This window comes from Salvelinus alpinus, chromosome 26, assembly GCF_045679555.1.
Source record: "Salvelinus alpinus chromosome 26, SLU_Salpinus.1, whole genome shotgun sequence".
Taxonomy (NCBI): domain Eukaryota; kingdom Metazoa; phylum Chordata; class Actinopteri; order Salmoniformes; family Salmonidae; genus Salvelinus; species Salvelinus alpinus.
The window spans coordinates 23,409,320-23,433,248 of record NC_092111.1 but is presented as its reverse complement, the minus strand read 5'-3'; the positions used below and the strand labels follow the sequence as shown (position 1 = coordinate 23,433,248).

Below are 23,929 nucleotides of genomic sequence, written 5' to 3'. Positions count from 1 at the left end.
GCCTGAACTAGAAGTAGGGGCCACATTAAATCAGATTGCGGGCTGTGAATGGCCACAGGGGCATATGCATCAGTCGTGAAAAGTGGATAACCACAATTATTCGAAAGAAATGGGTCCAGTGTATAAAGAAAAACTATTTATAAAATATGGGAATGAGATTGAGGTGTTGGACACTATGGAGGAGGGTAATGATGTGGAAGATATTATTGTTAAGTATTAGATAAAGTTGTACACAGAAGGTAAAAAATAAAAATGAAAACTGGGTATGAAAATGTTCTGGATCTGTTCATAAATTTTTTCAGTTCACTTATGAGTTCCTTGAGGTGTAAAACATCAGTAATGAGCTTGTCAAGCCCTATTCAGCAAGGCTGTTCTCTAGTGCTGATAAACACTAAATCAATACTAAATCCGGGAGGACAGAGTTTTTGTTTCTAACAGACAGAGATGATCTTGCCACAGACGTAGGTAGGAGTGAGTGATTATGTAGGCTGTGTGTGAAGTGTGTGAAGCAAGGCAGGAAGACTAGGGCTGTCGCACAAGTAATTCAAATACAATTGAGGGAAAAACAGTTGCGACACCACACCAGATGCGAGCCAGTTTCCCATGAACTTGAACTACTTTTGACTATTGAGATGAAGGAGAGGAGACAAGGAGAGGAAGCCACTTTAGACTATTGAGATACTATCCAAGTCAACAACCAGGCCACTTCTAGAGCCCTCTCAGTGTCACCACGACACATTGACAGCAGCACAGTGTCTCTCGGCTCTCTGTCAGCTGTTGTAAGCCTGTTGTGAAAACACACCGAGTAGATCAACAGTCTACAGTCTACACAGTCACACACAAACACAAACGGATTGATTGTGATTGATGTAACGCAACGTTTATGATAGACAATGTAAACAAACATTACTTTTGTGGCCCTGGTTAAAGAAATATGAGTGACATTTGTTGGTGGGTGAAAAAAAGTAACAATATATACAGTACCAGTCAAAAGTTTGGACACACCTAATCATTCAAGGCTTTTTCTTTCTTTTTACTATTTTCTACATTGAAAAATAATAGTGAAGACATCAAAACTATGAAATAACACAAATTGAATCATATTGTCACCAAAAAGTGTTAAACAAATTAGATTATTCAAAGTAGCCACCCTTTGCCTTGATGGCAACTTTGCACACTCTTGGCATTCTCTCAACTAGCTTCATGAGGAATGATTTTCCAATAGTCTTGAAGGAGTTCCCACATATGCTGAGCACTTACTGTCTGCTTTTTCTTCACTCTGCGGACCAACTCATCCCAAACCATCTCAATTTGGTTGAGGCCGGTGATTGTGGAGGCCAGGTCATCTGACGCAGCACTCCATCACTCTCCTTCTTGGTCAAATAGCCCTTTCACAGTGTGTTTTGGGTCATTGTCCTGTTGAAAAACAAGTGATAGTCCTACTAAGCGCAAACCAGATGGGATGGGGTATCACTGCAGAATGCTGTGGTAGCCATGCTGGTTAAGTGGGTCATGAATTCTAAATAAATCACCAACAGTGTCACCAGCAAAGTAACCCCACACCATCACACCTCCTCCATGCTTCATGGTGGGAACCACACATGCGGAGATCATCCATTCACCTCCTCTGCGTCTCACAAAGACACGGCGGTTGGAACCAAAAATCGCAAATTTGGACTTATCAGACCAAAGGACAGATTTCCACTGGTCTTATGTCCATTGCTCGTGTTTCTTGGCCCAAGCAAGTCTCTTCTTATTATTGGTGTCCTTTAGTAGTGGTTTCTTTGCAGCAATTTGACCATGGCCTGATTCGCACAGTCTCCTCTGAACAATTGATGTTGAGATGTGTCTGTTAATTGAACTCTGTGAAGCATGTATTTGGGCTGTAATCTGAGGTGCAGTTAACTCTAATGAACTTATCCTCTGCAGCAGAAGTAACTCTGGGTCTTCCTTTCCTGTGGCGGTCCTCAGTTTCATCATAGCGCTTGATGGTTTTTCCAAGTTCTTGAAATGTTCAGTATTAACTGACCTTCATGTCTTAAAGTAACGTATGTTTCTCTTTGCTTATTTGAGCTCTTCTTGCCACAATATGGACTTGGTATTTTACCAAATAGGGCTATCTTCTGTATACCACCCCTACTTTGTCACAACACAACTGATTGGCTCAAACGCATTAAGATGGAAAGAAATTCCACAAATGCCTTTTAACAAGGTATACCTGTTAATTTAAATGCATTCCAGGTGACTACCTCATGAAGCTGGTTGAGAGAATGCCAAGAGTGTGCAAAGCTGTCATCAAGGCAAAGTGTGGCTACTTTAAAGAATCTAAAATCTAAAATATATTTAGATTGTTTAACACTTTTTTTGGTTACTAGATGATTCCACATGTGTTATTTCAAGAAAAACCCTGGAATGAGTTGGTGTGTCCAAACTTTTGACTGGTCCTATATTTCTTAGGGGAGGAAACAGCTAATCTCATGCTTTTCTACACATTTTGTCATGAGGCAGAGCGAACATATTGCATGTTTAAGCTAATTAAAGTTCAAATATATGTGTGTTTATTGTGATAAAGGCACTGGATTATGAGCTGTCTTGTTTGCTAAATGAACAAATGAAGTAGGCAGTGTCATGGTGCATATAGCCATAGAAGCACAGTGACATATCCCACTGGGCACAGGCATCAATTCAAATCAAATCAAATTGTATGTGTTACATGGGCCGAATACGACAGGTGTAAACCTTACCGTGAAAGGCTTACTTACAAACACTGAACCAACAATCAGGTTCAAGAAATAGAGTTAAGAAAAGATTGACTAAATAAACTAAAGTAAAAAAGAGAAGAAAAAAGTAACACAATAAAATAACAATACCGAGGCTATATTCAGGGAGTACCGGTACCGAATCAATGTGCGGGGGTACAGGTTAGTCGAGGTAATTTGTACATGTAGGTAGGGGTAAAGTGACTATGCATAAATAATAAACAGCGAGTAGCAGCAGTGTAAAAACAAAGGGGGAGGGTGTCAATGTAAATAGTCAGGGTGGCTATTTAATTAATTGTTCAGCAGTCTTGTAGCTTGGGGGTAGAAGCTGTTAAGGAACCTTTTGGACCTAGACTTGGCGCTCAGGTACCGCTTGCCGTGGTGTAGCAGAGGGAATAATCTATGACTAGGGTGACTGGAGTCTTTGACATTTTTTGGGGCCTTCCTCTGACGCCTAGTACAGTATATACAGTTGAAGTCGGAAGTTTACATACACTTAGGTTAGAGTCATTAAAACTCATTTTTCAACCACTCCAAAAATATCTTGTTAACTTCTCTAGGATAGGGGGCAGCATTTTCACGTTTGGATGAAAGGCATACCCAAATTCAACTGCCAGCTACTCATCCCCAGAAGATGAGATATGCATATTGTTAGTAGATTTGGATAGAAAACACTCTGAAGATTCTAAAACTGTTTGAATGATGTCTGTGAGTATAACATAACTTATTTAGCAGGCGAAACCCCGAGGACAAACCATTCCGATTTTCTTTTTTGAGGTCACTCTCTTTTCAATGGATTTTCATTGGGAATACAGATTTCTAATTGACCTTCTTGCAGTTCCTACCGCTTCCACTGGATGTCAACAGTCTTCAGAAATTAGTTGAGGGTTTTTCCTTTGTGTAATGAAGAAGTACGGCCATTTTGAATCAAAGTCACTTGAAGTGTCATGTTAGATAGAGACGCATGACCAGAAAGCATGCTACAGATTGTTTTAATCCTGTATTGAAAACAGATAGACCTGTCTTCAATTTTATCGATTATTAACTTCTTGGAACTATAGGGGGTGCTGTTCCGCATTAGCATATTTTGGTCTCCAAATTAAACTGCCTCGTGCTCAATTCTTGATCGTACAATATGCATATTATTGTTATTATTGGATAGAAAACACTTTCTAGTTTCTATAGCCGTTGGAATTTTGTCTCTGAGTGGTACAGAACTATATCTACAGCACTTTTCATGACAGGGGTCAGATTTCAGAAATTTTTACCCCTGATCTGGAGTCTGTTTTTAAGGTGACAGTGAATGCTATGAAGAAACCGACACTGCCTACGTCTTCCTCTGGGTGTCTGTACGTCATCACGTTTTGAATGGAGTCGATTGCACAATCACAGCCACTATAAAAGAAGAAAACGTGGAGTTACCTCCCTTTCTCGTCGCGCGCCTGAAGCGTGAAGGACATCGGACTTGCCTCATTCCAAATCGTTGTTTAGCCAGCAATATTTCTCTGGTCATGTTTTTACTCGTTATAGTTGTTAAAAACATCATAATGTAGTTAATTTGAACCGTTTTATAGCAATTTATATCCGTTTAGTGCGATTCTGAGGAATTTCTTTGTCGTGCACTTTCTAGCTTTGGGAACGTTTCGGGGTCTCGGTCGTTGTTAGTGGACATTTCGAAGGACAGAGGACATCTATCGACCAAAAGAAGATTACAACATAGAAAGGATACATTGCCCAAGAATCTGATGGAAGAACAGCTCAAAGTAAGCAATATTTAATATGATAAATCGTTGTTCTGTCGAAATATTTTAAACGCATATTTCGCCATTTTGTTTGTTATCGCGTCACTTGGCGAACCCTGTATTGAAAAGTAAGGATAATTTTAAAAATGTAAGTCAGCGGTTGCATTAAGAACTAATTTGTCTTTCGATTCCTGTCAACCCTGTATTTTTTAGTCAAGTATATGATTAGCTTTCAATTAAACTAGATCACTCTGAAAGATGACGTCAGACATTTTGAGGCTTGATTTCCTAGTATTTTCATTGTGTAACCACGGTTTTGTATGGCTAAATATGCACATTTTCGAACAAACTGTATATGTATGTTGTAAAATGATGTTACAGGAGTGTCATCGGAAGAATTCTGAGAAGGTTAGTGAAAAAATTCATATATTTTGGCGGTGATTACGTTATAGCGCTCTTTGGCTGGAATCGATGCTCTGGTAACGTTTTCACATGTGGTATGCTAACTTATCGATTTATTGTGTTTTCGCTGTAAAACGCTTAGAAAATCTGAAATATTGTCTGGAATCACAAGATCTGGGTCTTTCCATTGCTATGCTTTGTCTATTCTTATGAAATGTTTTATTAAGAGTAAATTGGTCATACACGTTGCTCTCTATAGTAATTCTAGTCGTCTTGTGATGGTCGGTGCAATTGTAAACTGTGATTTCTACCTGAAATATGCACTTTTTTCTAACAAAACCTATCCTATACCATAAATATGTTATCAGACTGTCATCTGAAGAGGTTTTTTCTTGGTTAGTGGCTATCAATATCTTAGTTTAGCCGAATTGGTGATAGCACCTGAAGTAGTAAGAAACTGATGGAGTTAGAAAAGTGGTGTATTTTGCTAACGTGTTTAGCTAATAGATTTACATATTTTGTCTTCCCTGTAAAACATTTTAAAAATCTGAAATGGTGGCTTTATTCACAAGATCTGTATCTTTCATCTGGTGTCTTGGACTTGTGATTTAATGATATTTAGATGCTACTATCTACTTGTGAAGCTATGCTAGCTATGCTAATCAGTGTGTGGGGGGGTGAGGGGTGATCCCGGACCCGGGGTAGAGGCTCGTTAGAGGTTAACGTTTAAAAATACCTAAAGTTGTATTCCAAAAGTAGTTTGAAATATTTTGGCAAAGTTTACCGTTAACTTTTGAGATATTTTGTGGTGACGTTGCGCAAATTGGAAGCTGTTTTTTTTCTGTATCAAACGCGCCAAATAAATGGACATTTTGGATATATATCGACGGAATTAATTGAACAAAAGGACCATTTGTAATGTTTATGGGACATATTGGAGTGCCAACAAAAGAAGCTCGTCAAAGGAAAGGCATGATTTATATTTTATTTCTGCGTTTTGTGTTGCGCCTGCAGGGTTGAAATATGCTACACTCTTTTTGTTTACTGTTGTGCTATCATCAGATAATAGCATCTTATGCTTTCCCCGTAAATCCTTTTTGAAATCAGACATGTTCGCTGGATTCACAACATGTGTAGCTTTAATTTGGTGTCTTTCATGTGTGATTTCATGAAAGATAGATTTTTATAGTAATATATTTGAATTTGGCTCGCTACATTTTTTCTGGCTTTTGGCCAAGTGGGACGCTACCGTCCCACATATCCCAGAGAAGTTAACAAACTATTGTTTTGGCAAGTTGGTTAGGACATCTACTTTGTGCATGACACAAGTAATTTTCAAACAATTGTTTACAGACAGATTATTATATTAGACACGTTCTGTCTCCTAGAGATGAACGTACTTTGCTGCGGAAAGTTCAAATCAATCCCAGAACAACAGCAAAGGACCTTGTGAAGATGCTGGAGGAAACAGTTACAAACGTATCTATATCCACAGTAAAATGAATCCTATATCGACATAACCTGAAAGGCCGCTCAGCAAGGAAGAAGCCACTGCTCCAAAACCGCCATAAAAAAGCCAGACTACGGTTTGCAACGGCACATGGGGACAAAGATCGTACTTTTTGGAGAAATGTCCTCTGGTCTGATGAAACAAAAATAGAACTGTTTGCCCATAATGACCATCGTTATGTTTGGAGGAAAAAGGGAGAGGCTTGCAAGCCGAAGAACACCATCCCAACGTGAAGCACGGGGGTGGCGTCATCATGGTGTGGGGGTGCTTTGCTGCAGGAGGGACTGGTGCACTTCACAAAATAGATGGCATCATGGGGGAGGAAAATTAGGTGGATATATTGAAGCAACATCTCAAGACATCAGTCAGGAAGTTAAAGCTTGCTCACAAATGGGTATTCCAAATGGACAATGACTCCAAAAATACATCCAAAGTTGTTGCAAAATGGCTTAAGGACAACAAAGTCAAGGTATTGGAGTGGCCATCACAAAGCCCTGACCTCAATCCTATAGAAAATATGTAGGCAGAACTGAAAAAGCATGTCAGCGAGCCTACAAACCTGACTCTGTTACACCAGCTCTGTCAGGAGGAATGGGCCAAAATTCACCCAACTTATTGTGGGAAGCTTGTGGAAGGCTACCTGAAACGTTTGACCCAAGTTAAACAATTTAAGGGCAATGCTACCAAATACTAATTGAGTGTATGTAAACTTCTGACCCACTGGGAAGTTGATGAAAGAAATAAAAGCTGAAATAAATCATTCTCTCTACTGACATTTCACGTTCTTAAAATAAAGTGGTGATCGTAACTGACCTAAGACAGGGAATTTTTACTTTGATTAAAAAAGCCAGGAATTGTGAAAAACTGAGTTTAAATGTATTTGGCTAAGGTGTATGTAAAGTTCGGACTTCAACTGTAGGTCTTGGATGGCAAGAAGCTTGGCCCCAGTGATGTACTGGGCCGTACACACTACCCTCTGTAGCGCCTTAAGGTCGGATGCCGAGCAGTTGCCATACCAGGCGGTGATGCAACTGGTCAGGATTGTTAGGTTCTTATTTTTCAGAGTAAATATCCCACGGACACTAGAGAAGCTTTAACCAAGTTTAATTCTTCCCAAAGGTTCTGTACAGCTGTAATCAGACAGCAAAACATTTTCCTCCATCACAGTTATATCCTACATCCTACTTAATACTTAATACACTCCCTCTCTCCAATCCTTACAGTTTATGCCCAACAGGAACAAGGTAACCAGATACTAAACCCTGATTACTCCCTTAAGGGGAACTGACGTCACCCCTCACCTCCTGACCTCAACCCCTCCTTCACCTAATCCACAGCTATCCATCTGTCTTCCCTATATCAACACATCGCTCTCCTCTCCTCCATCAAACACATTCCAAAGCCTTCTGGCTTTCTACAGACTCTTTCTATTCAAAGCTTCTTCTATATCATTTATTTAATATCTCAATGTTCAAAGTTTAGCCGATTCCAACAGGATGCTCTTGATGGTGCAGCTGTAGAACTTTTTGGGCATCTGGGGACCCATGCCAAGGTCTGTAATACCAACTTGTTTCAAGCAGACCCCATAGTCCCTGTGCCCAAGAACACCAAGGTAACCTGCTTAAATTACTTTCACCCCTTAGAACTGACATCTATAGCCATGAAAGGTTTTGAAAGGCTGGTCATGGCTCACATCAACACCATCATCCCAGACACCCTGGACCCATTCCAATTCACATACCGCCCCAACAGATCCACAGATCAAAATCAAATCAAATCAAGATGATGCAACCTCTATTGCACTCCATACTACCCTCACCCACCTGGACAAAAGGAATACCCATGTAAGAATGCTGTTCATTGACTACAGCGCAGCATTCAACACCATAGTCCCCTCCAAACTCATCATCAAACTCAGGACCCTGGGACTGAACACCTCCCTCTGCAACCGGATCCTGGACTTCCTGATGGGCCTCCCCCAAGCGGTGAGGGTAGGCAACAACACATCCGCCACACTGAGCATCAACACGGGGGCCCCTCAGGGGTATGTGCTTAGTCCCCTCCTGTAATCCCTGTTCACCCACGACTGCACGAATCCAACACCATCATACATTTTTACCCCCTTATTTTACCAGGTAAGTTGATTGAGGACACATTCTCATTTTCAGCAACAACATGGGGAATAGTTACAGGGGAGCGCATGACTCCAACACCATCATCAAATTTGCTGACGACACAACAGTTGGGCTTGGCTTCCCTGTGGGTGGCCCACCTGTGCCTACACGGCTGGTAGATGTACTCACAGGTAAGTAGAACTTATTTCCATCCGTGAGGTGGGCGTGGCTGTGGGAGCTGAGAATGCTGTCATTGGTCAGGTTCATGGTAGGGGGTGTGGTCAAAACCTCATCTTCCAGGAAGAACTGGAAAGAGGTTTAGAAGAGAGAAAGAAGAGAGGAGAAGAGAAGTTAGACTTTAGCCCTACTAGGCTGTATTCCAGTGTGATCTACCAGTGGAATGACATTCATTACATTGCAAGTATCATTTTGATGGCTATAACGGAAGACTCGCCTGCCAGTTTTGCCTGGCACATCCTCTACACTCACGCACACACACACACACACACTTACACACACACACACACACACACACACCATGTTGAACACAGCCATGACCAGTATAAGAGCGGTGGTTGTCATGGTGAGGACCAATCGGAGCCAGGGTTTGTTGGCGATGATGATGCGTGAGGAAGTAGGGAGCCAGGGGAGAGAGCACCACGATCCTTTACCTCCCTGCTGAGAGAGACAGAGAGAGAGAGGGAGGAAGGAAGGAAGGAAGGAAGAAAGAAAGGGAGGGAGAGAGAGAGGGGACAGAGAGACAAGCAGGGGGACAGATAAAATGACAATGGGACTGGGAAAAGAGATCAAAATAGTGAGTAAAATCTTAAATAGAGAGAAAGAGAGAGAGACCAGAGACAGAGAGACCAGAGACAGAGATACCAGAGAAAGAGAGACCAGAGAAAGAGAGAGAAGGCTAGGGACAGTCCTGTATTGCCATAGTGCAACGGGAGAAGCCATGAAATTGAAGACTATGGGGGACAAGAACAAGAACAAACAACAGCTGCAGTAACAGATCTTAAAGAATGCCGCTGCAATGGATAGCTACCGTTTTACGGGCTCCTGACCAACTCTGTAATTTTATGGGGCTTTTTTGTTGGCTAATCTTAATTGTACATAATGTTTCTGCCATCGTTTCCTATGACCGAAAATAGCTTCTGGACATCAGAACAGTGACCACAAACCTCGATTTGGATGAAGATTTCTACTTTACAATTACATAAATCCTATCAACGGGATGTGAAGAACTGTAATATCGTATGTTTCTCGGAGTTGTGGCTGAATAAGGACATGGATAATATGCATCGGCAAGACAGGACGGCAGCGTCGGGTAAACTCAAGGTGGGAGGTTCTGCTCGCCGGAGTTAGAATAGCTTATGATAAGCTGTAAACCATACTATTCACCAAAATAGTTTTCATCTATATTTTTCGTAGTTGTCTATTTACCATCACAAACTGATGCTGTCACTAAGACCGCACTCCACGCAATGAGTTGTATAGGGCCATAAGCAAACAAGAAAATGCTTATCCAGAGGCGTTGCTCCTAGTGGTCGGTGATATTAATGCAGGAAAACTGAAATCTGTTTTACCTAATTTCTACCAGCATGTCACCTGTGCAACTAAAGGCAAAAAACTCTAGATTATCTTTATTCCACACACAGAAACACATACAAAGCTCTCCCTGGCCCTCCATTTGGCAAATATGACCATAAAAGGCTCTACATGGTCAATCGGATGTCTGCAGTGGACACACAGCCTTTACTACAATATGGCTTCTGCAGAAGTCAGGGCATTCATACTTCTTGTGCTTCGCGTAGCAGAGCAGGCCTGTTGTGAAGGAAGTTGTCAAGGAAGTGAGTTCGTGTTTATACAGCCACCACCAACCGTCAACCAAACATGTCATTGCAGAGCTATACGGAGCACTCCGCATTGTTACAACATTTTTGAGACTCACGGCGATGCGTCACACCCTCAATACGGAGCCTTCGACCACATTTTTGGATCAAGCATAAATTGCCTTCAACTCTATCCTCCTGATTCCTGCTTACAAGCAAAAACTCAAACAGTACCGCTGTTCCGCGCTGAATACGGAAGTGGTCTGATGAAGCGGATGCTAAGCTACAGGACTGTTTTGCTAGCACAGACTGGAATATGTTCGGGGGTTCATCTGATGACATTCAGAAGTTTACCACATCAGTCACCAGCTTCAATAATAAGAGCATTGATGATGTCGTCCCCATAGTGACAGTATGTACATATCCCAACCAGAAGCCATGGATTACAGGCAACATCTGCACTGAGCTAAAGGCTAGAGCTGCCTCTTTCAAGGAGCAGGACACTTATCTGGATGCTCCTAAGAAATCCCGCTACCACCTCCAATGAAACTACTACTACGCCGGCTCTGAGGATGTGGCAGGGCTTACAAACTATCATTGAAGCTGAATACGTTCTCTGTAGCCATTGTAAGACCTGTAGCCCTTTCCTGCAGTCATTACCAAAAGTGCTCTCTTTGGCCTCATGGTGGAATGTTAATATTTATTTTCATAGTTAATAAAATGACGAAAATCCGGTGTTTCTATGTCAATTTTTTTTTCTATATTTCAGTCTTATGTGATGTATATAAAGTGTAATATTGGAATGCAACCTCAAAATGTTATGCATTTCAACTGTATATCAGACATGGTACAGGTGTCTTCCTTTTTGTGGTAGGGAAATAAAGTACTTTTGTTTCAAAGTAGATTTGTTTAAGACTACTAATAATCACTCTGTGTGACCCTGATTTAGCCTATGCAGTAAAAGGTTAAACAGGTTAACATTCACAAGACCACAGGGCCAGATGAATTACAGCTGGCAAGTGTTTTCACTGACATTTTCAACCTCTCCCTGACCAAGTCTGTAAAACCTACATGCTCAAGCAGACCACCATAGTCCCTGTGCCCAAAAACGCTACGATAACCTGTATAAATGACTATCGCCTCATAGCACCCACATCTGTAGCCAAGAAGTGCTTTGAAAGGCTGGCCATGGCTCACATCAACACCATCATCTCAGACACCCTGGATCCACTCCAATTCGCATACCGCCCCTACATATCCACAGATGATGCAGTCTCTATTGCACTACACACTGCCCTCTCCTACCTGGACAAGAGGAACACCTATGTGAGAATGCTGTTCATTGACTACAGCTCAGCGTTAAAGACCATAGTGCCCTCCAAGCTCATCACTAAGCTAAGGACCCTGGGACTGAACACTTCCCTCTGCAACTGGATCCTGGACTTCCTGACGTGACGTCCCCCCAGGTGGTAAGGGTAGGCAACAACACATCTGCCACACTGACCCTCAACCCAGGGGCCCCTCAGGGGTGAGTGCTTAGTACCCTCCTGTACTCCCTGTTCACCCACGACTCCAACACCATCATACGTTTTTACCCCCTTTTTTTATCAGGTAAGTTGACTGAGGACACATTCTCATTTTCAGCAACAACCTGGGGAATAATTACAGGGGAGCGGGAGGGGATGAATGAGCCAATTGGAAGCTGGGGATGATTAGGTTGCCATGATCGTATGAGGGCCAGATTGGGAATGTAGCCGGGACACCACGGTTAACACCCCTACTCTTACGATAAGTGCCATGGGATCTTTAGTGTCCACAGAGAGTCAGGACACCCATTTAACGTCCCATCCGAAAGACAGCACCTTACACAGGGCAATGTCCCAATCACTGGCCTGGAACATTGGGATATTTTTTTGTTGTTGATGAGAGGAAGAAGGGCCTCCTACTGGCCCTCCAACACCACTTACAGCAGCATCTGGTCTCCCATCCAGGGACCGACCTGGACCAACCCTGCTTAGCTTCAGAGGAAAGCCAGCATTGGGATGCAGGGTGATATGCTGCTGATGACAGAAAGGTGGTAGGCCTGATCACCAATGACAATGAGACAGCCTACAGGGAGGAAGTCAGAGACCTGGCAGTGTGGTGCCAGGACAACTACCTCTCCCTCAACGTCAGCAAGACAAAGGAGCTGATCGTGGACTACAGGAAACGGAGGGCTGAGCACTCCCCCCTTCACATCAACGGGGCTGTAGTGGAGCGGGTCGAGAGCTTCAAGTTCATCTGTGTCCACATCGCTAAGGATCTATCATGACCCACACACATCAACACAGTTGTGAAGCGTCAACTCTTTTCTCTGTATACATCAATGATGTCACTCTTGCTGCGGGTGATTCTTTGATCCACCTCTACGCAGACAACACCATTCTGTATACATCTGGCCCTTCTTTGGACACTGTGTTAACAAACCTCCAAATGAGCTTCAATGCCATACAACACTCCTACCATGGCATCCAACTGCTCTTAAATGCTAGAAAAACGAAATGCATGCTTTTCAACCGTTCGCTGCCTGCACCTGCCCGCCCGTCCAGCATCACTACTCTGGACGGTTCTGTATATGTGGACAACTACAAATACCTAGGTGTCTGGCTAGACTGTAAACTCTCCTTCCAGACTCATATTAAGCATCTCCAATCCAAAACTAAATCTAGAATCGGCTTCCTATTCGCAACAAAGCCTCCTTCACTCATGCTGCCAAACATACCCTCGTAAAACTGACTATCCTACCGATCCTTGACTTCGGCGATGTCAATTACAAAATAGCCTCCAACACTCTACTCAGCAAATTCGATACAGTCTATCACAGTGCCATCCGTTTTGTCACCAAAGTCCCATATACTACTATACACTGCGACCTGTTGGCTGGTCCTCGCTACATATTCGTCACCAAACCCACTGGCTCCAGGTCATCTATAAGTCTTTGCTAGGTATAGCTCCGTCTTATCTCAGCTCACTGGTCACCATAGCAACACCTACCCGTAGGACGCGCTCAGGCAGGTATATTTCACTGGTAATCCCCAAAGCCAACACCCCCTTTGGCCGCCTTTACTTCCAGGTCTCTGCTGCCAATGACTGGAACGAATTGCAAAAATCACTGAAGTTGGAGACTTATATCTCCCTCACTAACTTTAAGCATCAGCTGTCAGAACAGCTTACCGATCGCTGCAGCTGTACACAGCCCATCTGTAAATAGCCCATCCATCCAACCAACTACCTACCTCATTCCATATTTGTTTTGTTTTTCTGCTCTTTTGCACACCAGTATTTCTACTTGCACATTCCCATTTGCACATCTATCACTCCAGTGTTAATTGCTAAATTGTAATTACTTTTCCACTATTGCCTATTTATTGCCTTAACTCCTTACTTCATTTGCACACACTGTATACAGATTTTTCTATCGTGTTATTGACTGTATATTTGTTTATCCCATGTGTAACTCTGTGTTGTAGTTTTTGTCGCACTGCTTTGCTTTATTTGGCCAGGTTGCAGTTGTAAATGAGAACTTGTTCTCAACTGGCCTACCTGGTTAAATAAAGGTGAAATAAGAAAATTAAAAGAGAGGGCACAACAACACCTCTTCCCCCTCAGGAGGCTGAAAATATTTGTCATGGGCCCTCAGATCCTCAAAAAGTTCTATAGCTGCACCCTTGAGAGCATCTTGATTGGCTGCATCACCACTTGGTATGGAAACTGCTTGGCATCCGACCGCAAGGCGATACAGAAGGTAGTGCATACAACCCCGTACATCACTGGGGCCGAGCTCCCTGATATCCAGGACTTCTATACAAGGCGGTGTCAGAGGAACGCCCTAAAAATTGTCAAAGACTCCAGCCACCTAAGTTATAGACTATTCTTTCTGCTACCGCACGGCAAGCGGTACTGTCTGGAACCAACAGGACCCTGAACAGCTTCTACCTCCAAGCCATAAGACTGGTAAATAGTTAGTCTGGGCAGCTATTGGTTAACTATTTAACTATCTGCATGTACCCTTTTTGCACTAACTTTGACTCATCACATACGCTGCTGCTACTGTTTATTATCTGACACTTTATCCCTACCTATATGTACATATCTACCTCAATTACCTCGTACCCCTGCACATCGACTCGGTACTGGTAACCCGTGTATATAGCCAAGTTATCGTTACTCATTGTGTATTTATTATTAATTGTATAATTACGTGTTATTACTTTTCTATTATTTCTCTATTTTCTTTCTCTCTGCATTGTTTGCGAAGGGAGTGTAAGTAAGCGTGTCACTGTTAATCATAAGAAATTTGCAATTCAAGCATTGAAAACAGTTTGGTTTGTTTGCAGTCTTGAGCACTATACTATCCCATGTCCTTCCATCTGTCTCTTGTTCTATTTTTCTGTCTATACTGTGTTTACTACCAATCACAGGATTTGGGTTGGCTCAGATACAGTATACAGAGACACTCTGAGACATCACAAATGGTTTAAGGAGAAATCTCAAGGTAGAACACCATGCAGGGACCAGGGCCAGACAGACTGTTGTGTTGCAGACTGTTGTTGTATAATAATGTGTTCCACCAAATAATGAGTCCCAGACTACTGTCTTTCAAGCTCCATCTCTCCTCCACTGTCTGGTATCAGGTTAAAGTCTTCAGAGAGGATGAGAAAAGTATTTATAGGTTCTTTGTTATTTGTTTACTTTCTAGTCTTTCTTATCTTCATCTCATCTCACCCTGCTGCTGTAAGGACACAGCTAATGCAGGAGTGTGTGTGTGTGTCTTGTCGTTTAAAACTCCATGTTCCAGGCTGAATACAGCCTGTCTTTGAAGCAAACACGCATGTACACACACGCGCACACGCACACACACACACAAACACACACGCACACACACACACATAGTGTCTCATTTGTAAATGGTGTTCTCTGTTCTCCAGTGCTGGTGTGACAGACACAGCTGTTGCAATCTGAGAATCCATATCCTGATAAATTAATGATACGGTGTGACTGCAATACCATGCAGCTTTAATCAAATATACACTGTAAGCCTTCTCCATATTTTGTCTCTCTCTCCACCACCCTCTCTCTCTCCCTTCTCTATCTTCCTGTCTCTCTCCCTTCTCTATCTTCCTGTCTCTTTCTCTCTCTATCTTCCTGTCTCTCTCTATCTTCCTATCTCTTTCTCTCTCTATCTTCCTGTCTCTTTCTCTCTCTATCTTCCTGTCTCTCTCTATCTTCCTGTCTCTCTCTATCTTCCTGTCTCTGTCTCTCTCTATCTTCCTGTCTCTTTCTCTCTCTATCTTCCTGTCTCTTTCTCTCTCTATCTTCCTGTCTCTTTCTCTCTGGGTGTGGGGAGGTTACTATGGTGTTTTTAATCAAATGGCTCATTAAGATGGCTCATTAAATAAAGACAGAAAGTCTAAAGTGTCTCTCGCTCTATTCCTCTCTATTCTTCCCTCGCTCTTCCCCAGCTCGTTCTTCCCCTCTCTCTCCTCCTCTTCATCCATCTCTCTTCTCTCCCCCTCCCACTTCTCTCTCTCTCTCTCAGTGTGTTCCACACTTGCATACAATAGACAGGATTTTCGGTTTCAACAGTAAACCCAAGGTCATCACTGACAATTCATTCATTCAGCCTGACCCATTGAGAGAGAGTGCAAGAGTGACAGAGATTCACTATGGTGAATCACTAAAACAATACAAAAATACACTATGGAAAAAGAAGGAACAGCACATCAGAAATCAGCTCAATGTAGTTGAAGAATCCATAGACTAACCTAAATTGGAAAACTCTAAACAAACAACAACACAAATAAGTATCGATCCAAAATGGAGATGTATGGGTTAACCACTTCTCCAAACTTTTTGGCTCTATAACAAAGAACAAACAGAAAAAACATATACATGATCAAATACAAATCTTAGAATCAACTATTAAAGACTACCAGAACCCACTGGATTCTCCAATTACATTGAATGAACCACAAAATACAAAAAACCCTCCAACCCAAAAAGGTCTGTGGTGTTGATGGTATCCTCAATGAAATTATAAAATATACAGACAATTGGCTATACTAAAACTCTTTAACATCATCCTTAGCTCTGGCATCTTCCCCAATATTTGGAAACAAGGACTGATCACCCCAATTCACAAAAGTGAGGACAAATTTGACCCCAATAACTACCGTGGGATATGCGTCAACAGCAACCTTGGGAAAATCCTCTGCATTATCATTAACATCAGACTCGTACATTTCCTCAGTGAAAACAATGTACTGAGCAAATGTCAAATTGGCTTTTTAACAAATTATCATACGACAGACCACGTATTCACCCTGCACACCCTAATTGACAAACAAACAAACCAAAACAAAGGCAAAGTCTTCTCATGCTTTGTTGATTTCAGAGAGAGAATGAGAGAGAGAGAGAGAGAGAGAGAGAGAGAGAGAGAGAGAGAGAGAACAAGAGAAAGTGCAAGAGAGACAGAGAGAACAAGAGAGAGAGAGAGACCAAGAGAGAGAGAGTGCAAGAGAGACAGAGAGAGAGAAAGAGAGAGAGACAACGGGAGAGAGAGAGAACGAGAGAGAGAAAAAGAGAGAGAGAGAAAAAGAGAGAGAGAGAGAGAGAAAAAGAGAGAGAGAGAACGAGAGAAAAAGAGAGAGAGAAGAAGTATGAAGAGAAAGGAGTAGATGATGTGGGTGTGTGTGTGTGTGTGCTTGCATGCGTGTGTGTGTGTGTAACTTACCAAGATGTGGCTAGAGAAACATATGACCAAGATCAGAGCTAAAAGGAGAAAAGACATGCCGAAGGAGATCCCCAACACTGCTGTTCTGTAACACACACACACACACACACACACACAATGTGTTAACTACCTCCAGATGAGTCTATAGAGAGCAGTAAAACGATAATGTATTTGAATTGGAACCAGTGAACTGCGACCCACTTCCACTAAGTACTACATACTTCCCCCTATTATGCAGGCCTATGTTTCCTGAATACAGTTTATATTTTCTAACAGAAGTTAGCCAAGTAGACGGCTGATTTAGGCGTGTCATAAAATGATGATGTCATGTCTAAATGGAAGAGACGTTAGTCTGAATGAGAAAATCAATGATGCTTTCAGAAGCTAGAGTATCTCTGTCTATGGCTCTACCCCTCCTGGCTCCTGTAAACACACACAATTAACTAAATGATGATGCAGTGCATTGGACCTTTTTTCCTTCCATAACGAGAATTCATCATCATCATTATCCTTGTCATCATCAAAGTAATCTTCATCATCATCATCGACATCTTAGACCCAGACCTTTTGATTCACATTCTAACCATCAGATGTTATTCATATCTTTTCATCTGTGTTTTCTTTCTTTCTTTCTCTTAATTGCTGTATCTTAAGGCGTATCATTTGCAGCTGCAATTGGGGACCTTATTGATGTGAGACTCAATCGATCAAAGATGCATTTCGTCTCTTGACACTGTAATTGCAAAGTTCTCTGTTTTTATAGAGAAAAGAACACGGACTTGAATGGCTTTTAGCACATCTAGTATTCCCACTATGAGGGCTACGATGCAGATTGTATGCTAAGTAGTATTGAACTGGTGAGTACCATGAAGAGTACTATGAAAGGCACTGTGAAGAGTGCAGATGCACAGGACAAGTACTGTATCCATACTATGTAGTGTACTATGTAGTCTACTATGAAGTGTACTATGTAGGGTCCAGACTTACTTGGGCAGGACCAGTATCTGCACTATGAAGATGCAGCAGAAGATGAGACAGGCACAGGTGACGTAGTATTTAAAGGCCGGCAGAGTGGTGGCTCGATACTGGGGACATTAACACACACAGGGTCAACAGGTGGTGGTCAAAATGAAGCATTTTTTTACTGTAACTTCATATTCTAACTCTCTAACACGTTCTAACTTTCACAGCAATCATCTTTTTTTTTATGGAGTCACTGCATTTTTGTCTGGGGCAGCAGTGGCAGAATATGGCAGAATATGACATTTTCATTTTTCAATTTCATTTGCATTTGACTGAACTGCAGTGCTGTTGTCCTACAGCACCTCCTTCTCCAGAGTCTTGTTGTGAAAGAACAGTGAGATCCTCTGGATGTCCTCAGACTTCAGCCACTGCCTACAGAGAAGAGAACACAGAGACACTCAGACAGCGGTTCACACAGACACTAGCAATACATCAGGGACATTAAACAAGACACCTCAGAATTTCCTCCCTTCCAACCATCATTTCGATGCATTTGGGACATTCTTTCCCCCCCCATTACACGTCATGTTTTTAATAACTATTGTTTCGTCTGTTATTTTATGTTGCTCTTTAAGTATCTGCACTCCTGAATTGAATTGAATTTTAACGTAAATCCATTGTCACATAAAAGGTACTGAACTTAGTGCTTCATACACATGATAATGAATGGATTATACAACAGGCTTTTCACTAGGTCTCAAAGAGCTTTAGTTAGTAAGGTGGGGAAGTCACCTCATCTAGCACCAATGTGAAACACCTTGATGATGCATAACAACAACGTGGCTGTCACTGTTCTAGAAATAAAGCAGGTGTGTAGTCGTACTAACTTTTGTGAGTTGATGCCGTCGATGGTTCTGATCATCCTCTCTTCCAGTTCCTCTTCAAACCGTCTCTTCTGAGATTTAGTTCTGAGAGGAAGAACAAGATGCAGCATACTCAAGGACAAACACAGATAGCCCTACAAGGAGACAGGATGACCTGTAATGAATGGGAATCATGTACCGATCTAGGATCTTCATTTGATCACCCTGTTCCAGGAGAACTGTCCTGCAATGCAGGAAATGTAAAACTTGTAGTGTTTTTGAGGTTAAAAAAGCTTCTTACGACACTTTTTAACAACCCCTAAAAGAATATCCACATAATAATTCACATTTCCTGTTGCTGCAGGATTATTTTCCTGCTGTAGTAAACTGGATGAAACTAAGATCCTACATCTGTAATGAAATCTATAGTGGTGTAGAAAGGAGCCATAGGTTGGTGTCTATAGATAGATCTATTCCTGGAGGAGGATGAGAGAACAATATTACTCAGATGGGTAGACAGTCTTGACACAGGAAATAGTGACATCAACCGTGTATTGTTCTACACAACCAATAACATAACAGCAATAACATTAAACCAAGGTTAGGCCTGAATGATGTTACCCATCAAACCCTTCTTTAATACCTTTTGATATGCCAACAATAACGACAGGCAATTTTCTGTATACAGAACATATTATACAGCGATGCCAACAATATGAGTATGTTGATCAATATTATATCCTGTTTGGTGTCATGTTCTTAAGACATGACTGGTGTAAAGGAAAGATGACTGATCTGAAGGGGTAAAGTCTGGTGGTCTGGTGTAAAGTAAAGATGACTGATCTGTAGGGGTAAAGTCTGGTGTTCTGGTGTAAAGTAAAGATGACTGATCTGAAGGGGTAAAGTCTGGTGGTCTGGTGTAAAGTAAAGATGACTGATCTGAAGGGGTAAAGTCTGGTGGTCTGGTGTAAAGTAAAGATGACTGATCTGTAGGGGTAAAGTCTGGTGGTCTGGTGTAAAGGAAAGATGACTGATCTGAAGGGGTAAAGTCTGGTGGTCTGGTGTAAAGTAAAGATGACTGATCTGTAGGGGTAAAGTCTGGTGGTCTGGTGTAAAGTAAAGATGACTGATCTGTAGGGGTAAAGTCTGGTGGTCTGGTGTAAAGTAAAGATGACTGATCTGAAGGGGTAAAGTCTGGTGGTCTGGTGTAAAGTAAAGATGACTGATCTGAAGGGGTAAAGTCTGGTGGTCTGGTGTAAAGTAAAGATGACTGATCTGTAGGGGTAAGTCTGGTGGTCTGGTGTAAAGTAAAGATGACTGATCTGAAGGGGTAAAGTCTGGTGGTCTGGTGTAAAGGAAAGATGACTGATCTGAATGGTAAAGTCTGGTGGTCTGGTGTAAAGGAAAGATGACTGATCTGAAGGGGTAAAGTCTGGTGGTCTGGTGTAAAGTAAAGATGACTGATCTGTAGGGGTAAAGTCTGATGGTCTGGTGTAAAGTAAAGATGCCTGATCTGAAGGGGTAAAGTCTCACCTCTCTCTTCTCTGGTAGTGATACTGGCCCATTGGAACATCCTGAAACACACAATTACAGAAGGTGAGGCTGGACATGAGTGTGTTTCAATATGTTTGTGTGTGTGTGTGTGTGTGTGCATGTGTGTGTGTGTGTGTGTGTGTGTGTGTGTGTGTGTGTGTGTGTGTGTGTGTGTGTGTGTGTGTGTGTGTGTGTGTGTGTGTGTGTGTGTGTGTGTGTGTGTGTGTGTGTGTGTGTTTACTTACAGTAGTGTTAATCTTGCCGTTGTCAGTAGTCATGCTGTCTCTGTGGTGCAGGTTAGCAAAGGGTTTTGCCGCCCCCCACGACTCCAGGTATCGAGTCATTCTGACCGATGCCCTCATCTTCCCTCCGTCCAATGTAGAACGAGAACGCGTACACAGGTGGGGGCTCCGCCTCTCAACCTGGTGAACCAATCAAAATGGAGAGGTGTATAACTTTCCCCCCCCTTTTTTATCTTGTCTAAGATCTATTTCTCAATTCAAGCAAACAGCTTCATGCCGTTTTTATGTATTATAAACAGTAGTATATACCCAATAAATCGGTAGTTTATAAACGTGAGTTTTTAGAGTATGTTATATCTGTGGTTGTGTTTGGACCATGTTTGGACCACATTCTCATGTCTCACCTTGGGGTTGATGACCAGGTAGGTGATGACTTCGTGTTCCTTCAGGTAAAAGTCTCTACTTTGTCCCTCCCCTGGTTCCACCTTATAGGAGCCCTTCAGATGCTCCAATGTTACTGAGGAGATATGGACACGCCTGGGGGAGGAGTGAAGAGAGAGGGAAGAGAGGAGAGAGGGAGGAAGGAAGAGAGAGGGAAGAGAGGAGAGAGGGAGGAAGGAAGAGAGAGGGAAGAGAGGAGAGAGGGAGGAAGGAAGAGAGAGGGTGATTAATAAACATAAGCCAAATGGTTTGTGAATGCAAATATGTCTTGGGAAATATTTCAAGAAACAGCAGACCCCCTATTGGTTGATCTTACCCTGGCACGCCCCCTGCCTCCATGTGATTGGCTAGAGTGACATCATGTGACCAGACATCGTATTGCCACTTCTGGAGGCCGATGACGCCACACAGCACGTTCCCAGAATGCACCCCGACTCGCATATTGATGTCAACCCCAGTAGCATCCCGCACCTTCCTAAGGTAAAAATGTATAACCTCAAATGAACCTCTGCTTTTTCAATGGGGTGAAAAATATTCTGAGTTTGGGTGTGTGTGTTTGAGGACAAAGGTTGTGTGTGTGTGTGTGTGTGTGTGTGTGTGTGTGTGTGTGTGTGTGTGTGTGTGTGTGTGTGTGTGTGTGTGTGTGTGTGTGTGTGTGTGTGTGTGTGTGTGTGTGTGTGTGTGTGTGTGTGTGTGTGTGTGTGTGTGTGTGTGTGTGTGTGTGTGTGTTTAGCCCACTGGCGCACAAGAGAGGATTAGTTTATCATCACTATTTCACATTGTATTTGCACTACAGCTCACACACAGCTGAGACCCAGTCTGGCTGGGATAGAGGCTTGTGTGTGAGCGTGTGTGTTTGTACATGACTACATGCCTGTGTTTGTGTGTGCATGTACTCGTGCATGTGTGTGTGTGCATGTGTCTGGTAGTGCATACAGTTGAAGTCGGTAGTTTACATACACTTAGGTTGAAGTCATTAAAACTCGTTTTTCAACCACTCCACAAATGTCTTGTTAACAAACTATAGTTTTGGCAAGTCGGTTAGGACATCTACTTTGTGCATGACACAAGTAATTTTTCTAACAATTGTTTACAGACCGATAATTTCACTTATAATTCACTGCATTACAATTCCAGTGGGTCAGAAGATTACATACACTAAGTTGACTGTGCCTTTAAACAGCTTGGAAAATTCCAGAAAATTATGTCATGGCTTTAGAAGCTTCTGATAGGCTAATTGACATCATTTCAGTCAATTGGAGGTGTACCTGTGGATGTATTTCAAGGCCTACCTTCAAACTCAGTGCCTCTTTGCTTGACATCATGGGAAAATCAAAAGAAATCAGTCAAGACCTCAAAAAAATTGTAGACCTCCACAAGTCTGGTTCATCCTTGGGAGCAATTTACAAATGCCTGAAGGTACCACGTTCACCTGTACAAACAATAGTACGCAAGTATAAACACCATGGGACCACGCAGCCGTCATACCGCTCAGGAAGGAGACGCGTTCTGTCTCCTAGAAATGAACGTACTTTGCTGCAAAAAGTGCAAATCAATCCCAGAACAACAGCAAAGGGCCTTGTGAAGATGCTGGAGGAAACAGGTACAAATGTATCTATATCCACAGTAAAACGAGTCCTATATCGACATAACCTGAAAGTCCACTCAGCAAGGAAGAAGCCTCTGCTCCAAAACCGCCATAAAAAAAGCCAGACTACGGTTTGCAACGGCACATGGGGACAAATATTGTACTTTTTGGAGAAATGTCCTCTGGTCTGATGAAACAAAAATAGAATTGTTTGGCCATAATGACCATCGTTATGTTTGGAGGAAAAAGGGGGAGGCTTGCAAGCCGAAGAACACCATCCCAACCGTGAAGCACGGGGGTGGCAGCATCATGGTGTGGGGTGCTTTGCTGCAGGAGGGACTGGTGCACTTCACAAAATAGATGGCATCATGAGGGAGGAAAATTATGTGGATATATTGAAGCAACATCTCAAGACATCAGTCAGGAAGTTAATGCTTGGTCGCAAGTGGGTCTTCCAAATGGACAATGACCCCAAGCATACATCCAAAGTTGCTGCAAAATGGCTGAAGGACAACAAAGTCAAGGTATTGGAGTGGCCATCACAAAGCCCTGACTTCAATCCCATAGAAAATTTGTGGGCAGAACTGAAAAAGCATGTGCGAGCAAGGAGGCCTACAAACCTGACTCAGTTACACCAGCTCTGTCAGGAGGAATGGGCCAAAATTCACCCAACTTATTGTGGGAAGCATGTGGAAGGCTACCCGAAACGTTATTCTGACATTTCACATTCTTAAAATAAAGTGGTGATCCTAACTGACCTAAGACAGGGCATTTTTACTTGGATTAAATGTCAGGAATTGTGAAAAACTGAGTTTAAATGTATTTGGCTAAGGTGTATGTAAACTTACGACTTCAACTGTATGTACGTTTGTGTGTGTGTGTTGTATGTGTGTTTGTGTGTGTTAAGTGTGCGTGTGTGAAAGCAGAGAGCTGGTGTTTTACTTGATGGCCTCACACATGTCCAGTCCCATCTTGACACAGTTGCCTGCGTGGTGTGGGAGAGACTCTGGTAGGCCTGATACACAGTAGTAACAATCACCCAGGATCTTTATACGCATACACTCATTCTCCTGGAGAGAGGAGCGGGAGCGAGTGAGAGAGAGAGGGAAAAAGAGAGAGAGAGAGAGAGAGAGTAGGTGAGAGGGAGAGAGAGTAGGTGAGAGGG

The 23,929-nt window shown here is 42.4% G+C and overlaps 1 protein-coding gene across 3 annotated transcripts in view; it reads right to left on the bottom strand.

Moving 5' to 3' along the window:
- adcy2b (adenylate cyclase 2b (brain)) overlaps positions 1–23,929 on the bottom strand; it is a 92,123-nt gene that overhangs the window by 23,995 nt on the left and 44,199 nt on the right. The window contains exons 7-18 of one of the 3 annotated variants that reach the window (XM_071368307.1): positions 23,707–23,834; positions 21,493–21,651; positions 21,140–21,272; positions 20,739–20,915; positions 20,494–20,534; positions 19,160–19,204; positions 18,985–19,065; positions 18,460–18,529; positions 18,122–18,219; positions 17,135–17,219; positions 9,065–9,205; positions 8,717–8,833 (exon numbers count right to left, since the gene is read on the bottom strand). In XM_071368307.1, coding sequence (XP_071224408.1) covers positions 8,717–8,833; positions 9,065–9,205; positions 17,135–17,219; positions 18,122–18,219; positions 18,460–18,529; positions 18,985–19,065; positions 19,160–19,204; positions 20,494–20,534; positions 20,739–20,915; positions 21,140–21,272; positions 21,493–21,651; positions 23,707–23,834 — 1,275 coding nt within the window. The remainder of the gene's footprint in view (positions 1–8,716; positions 8,834–9,064; positions 9,206–17,134; positions 17,220–18,121; positions 18,220–18,459; positions 18,530–18,984; positions 19,066–19,159; positions 19,205–20,493; positions 20,535–20,738; positions 20,916–21,139; positions 21,273–21,492; positions 21,652–23,706; positions 23,835–23,929) is intronic. The other 2 variants (XM_071368305.1, XM_071368306.1) reach the window with 2 other exon arrangements.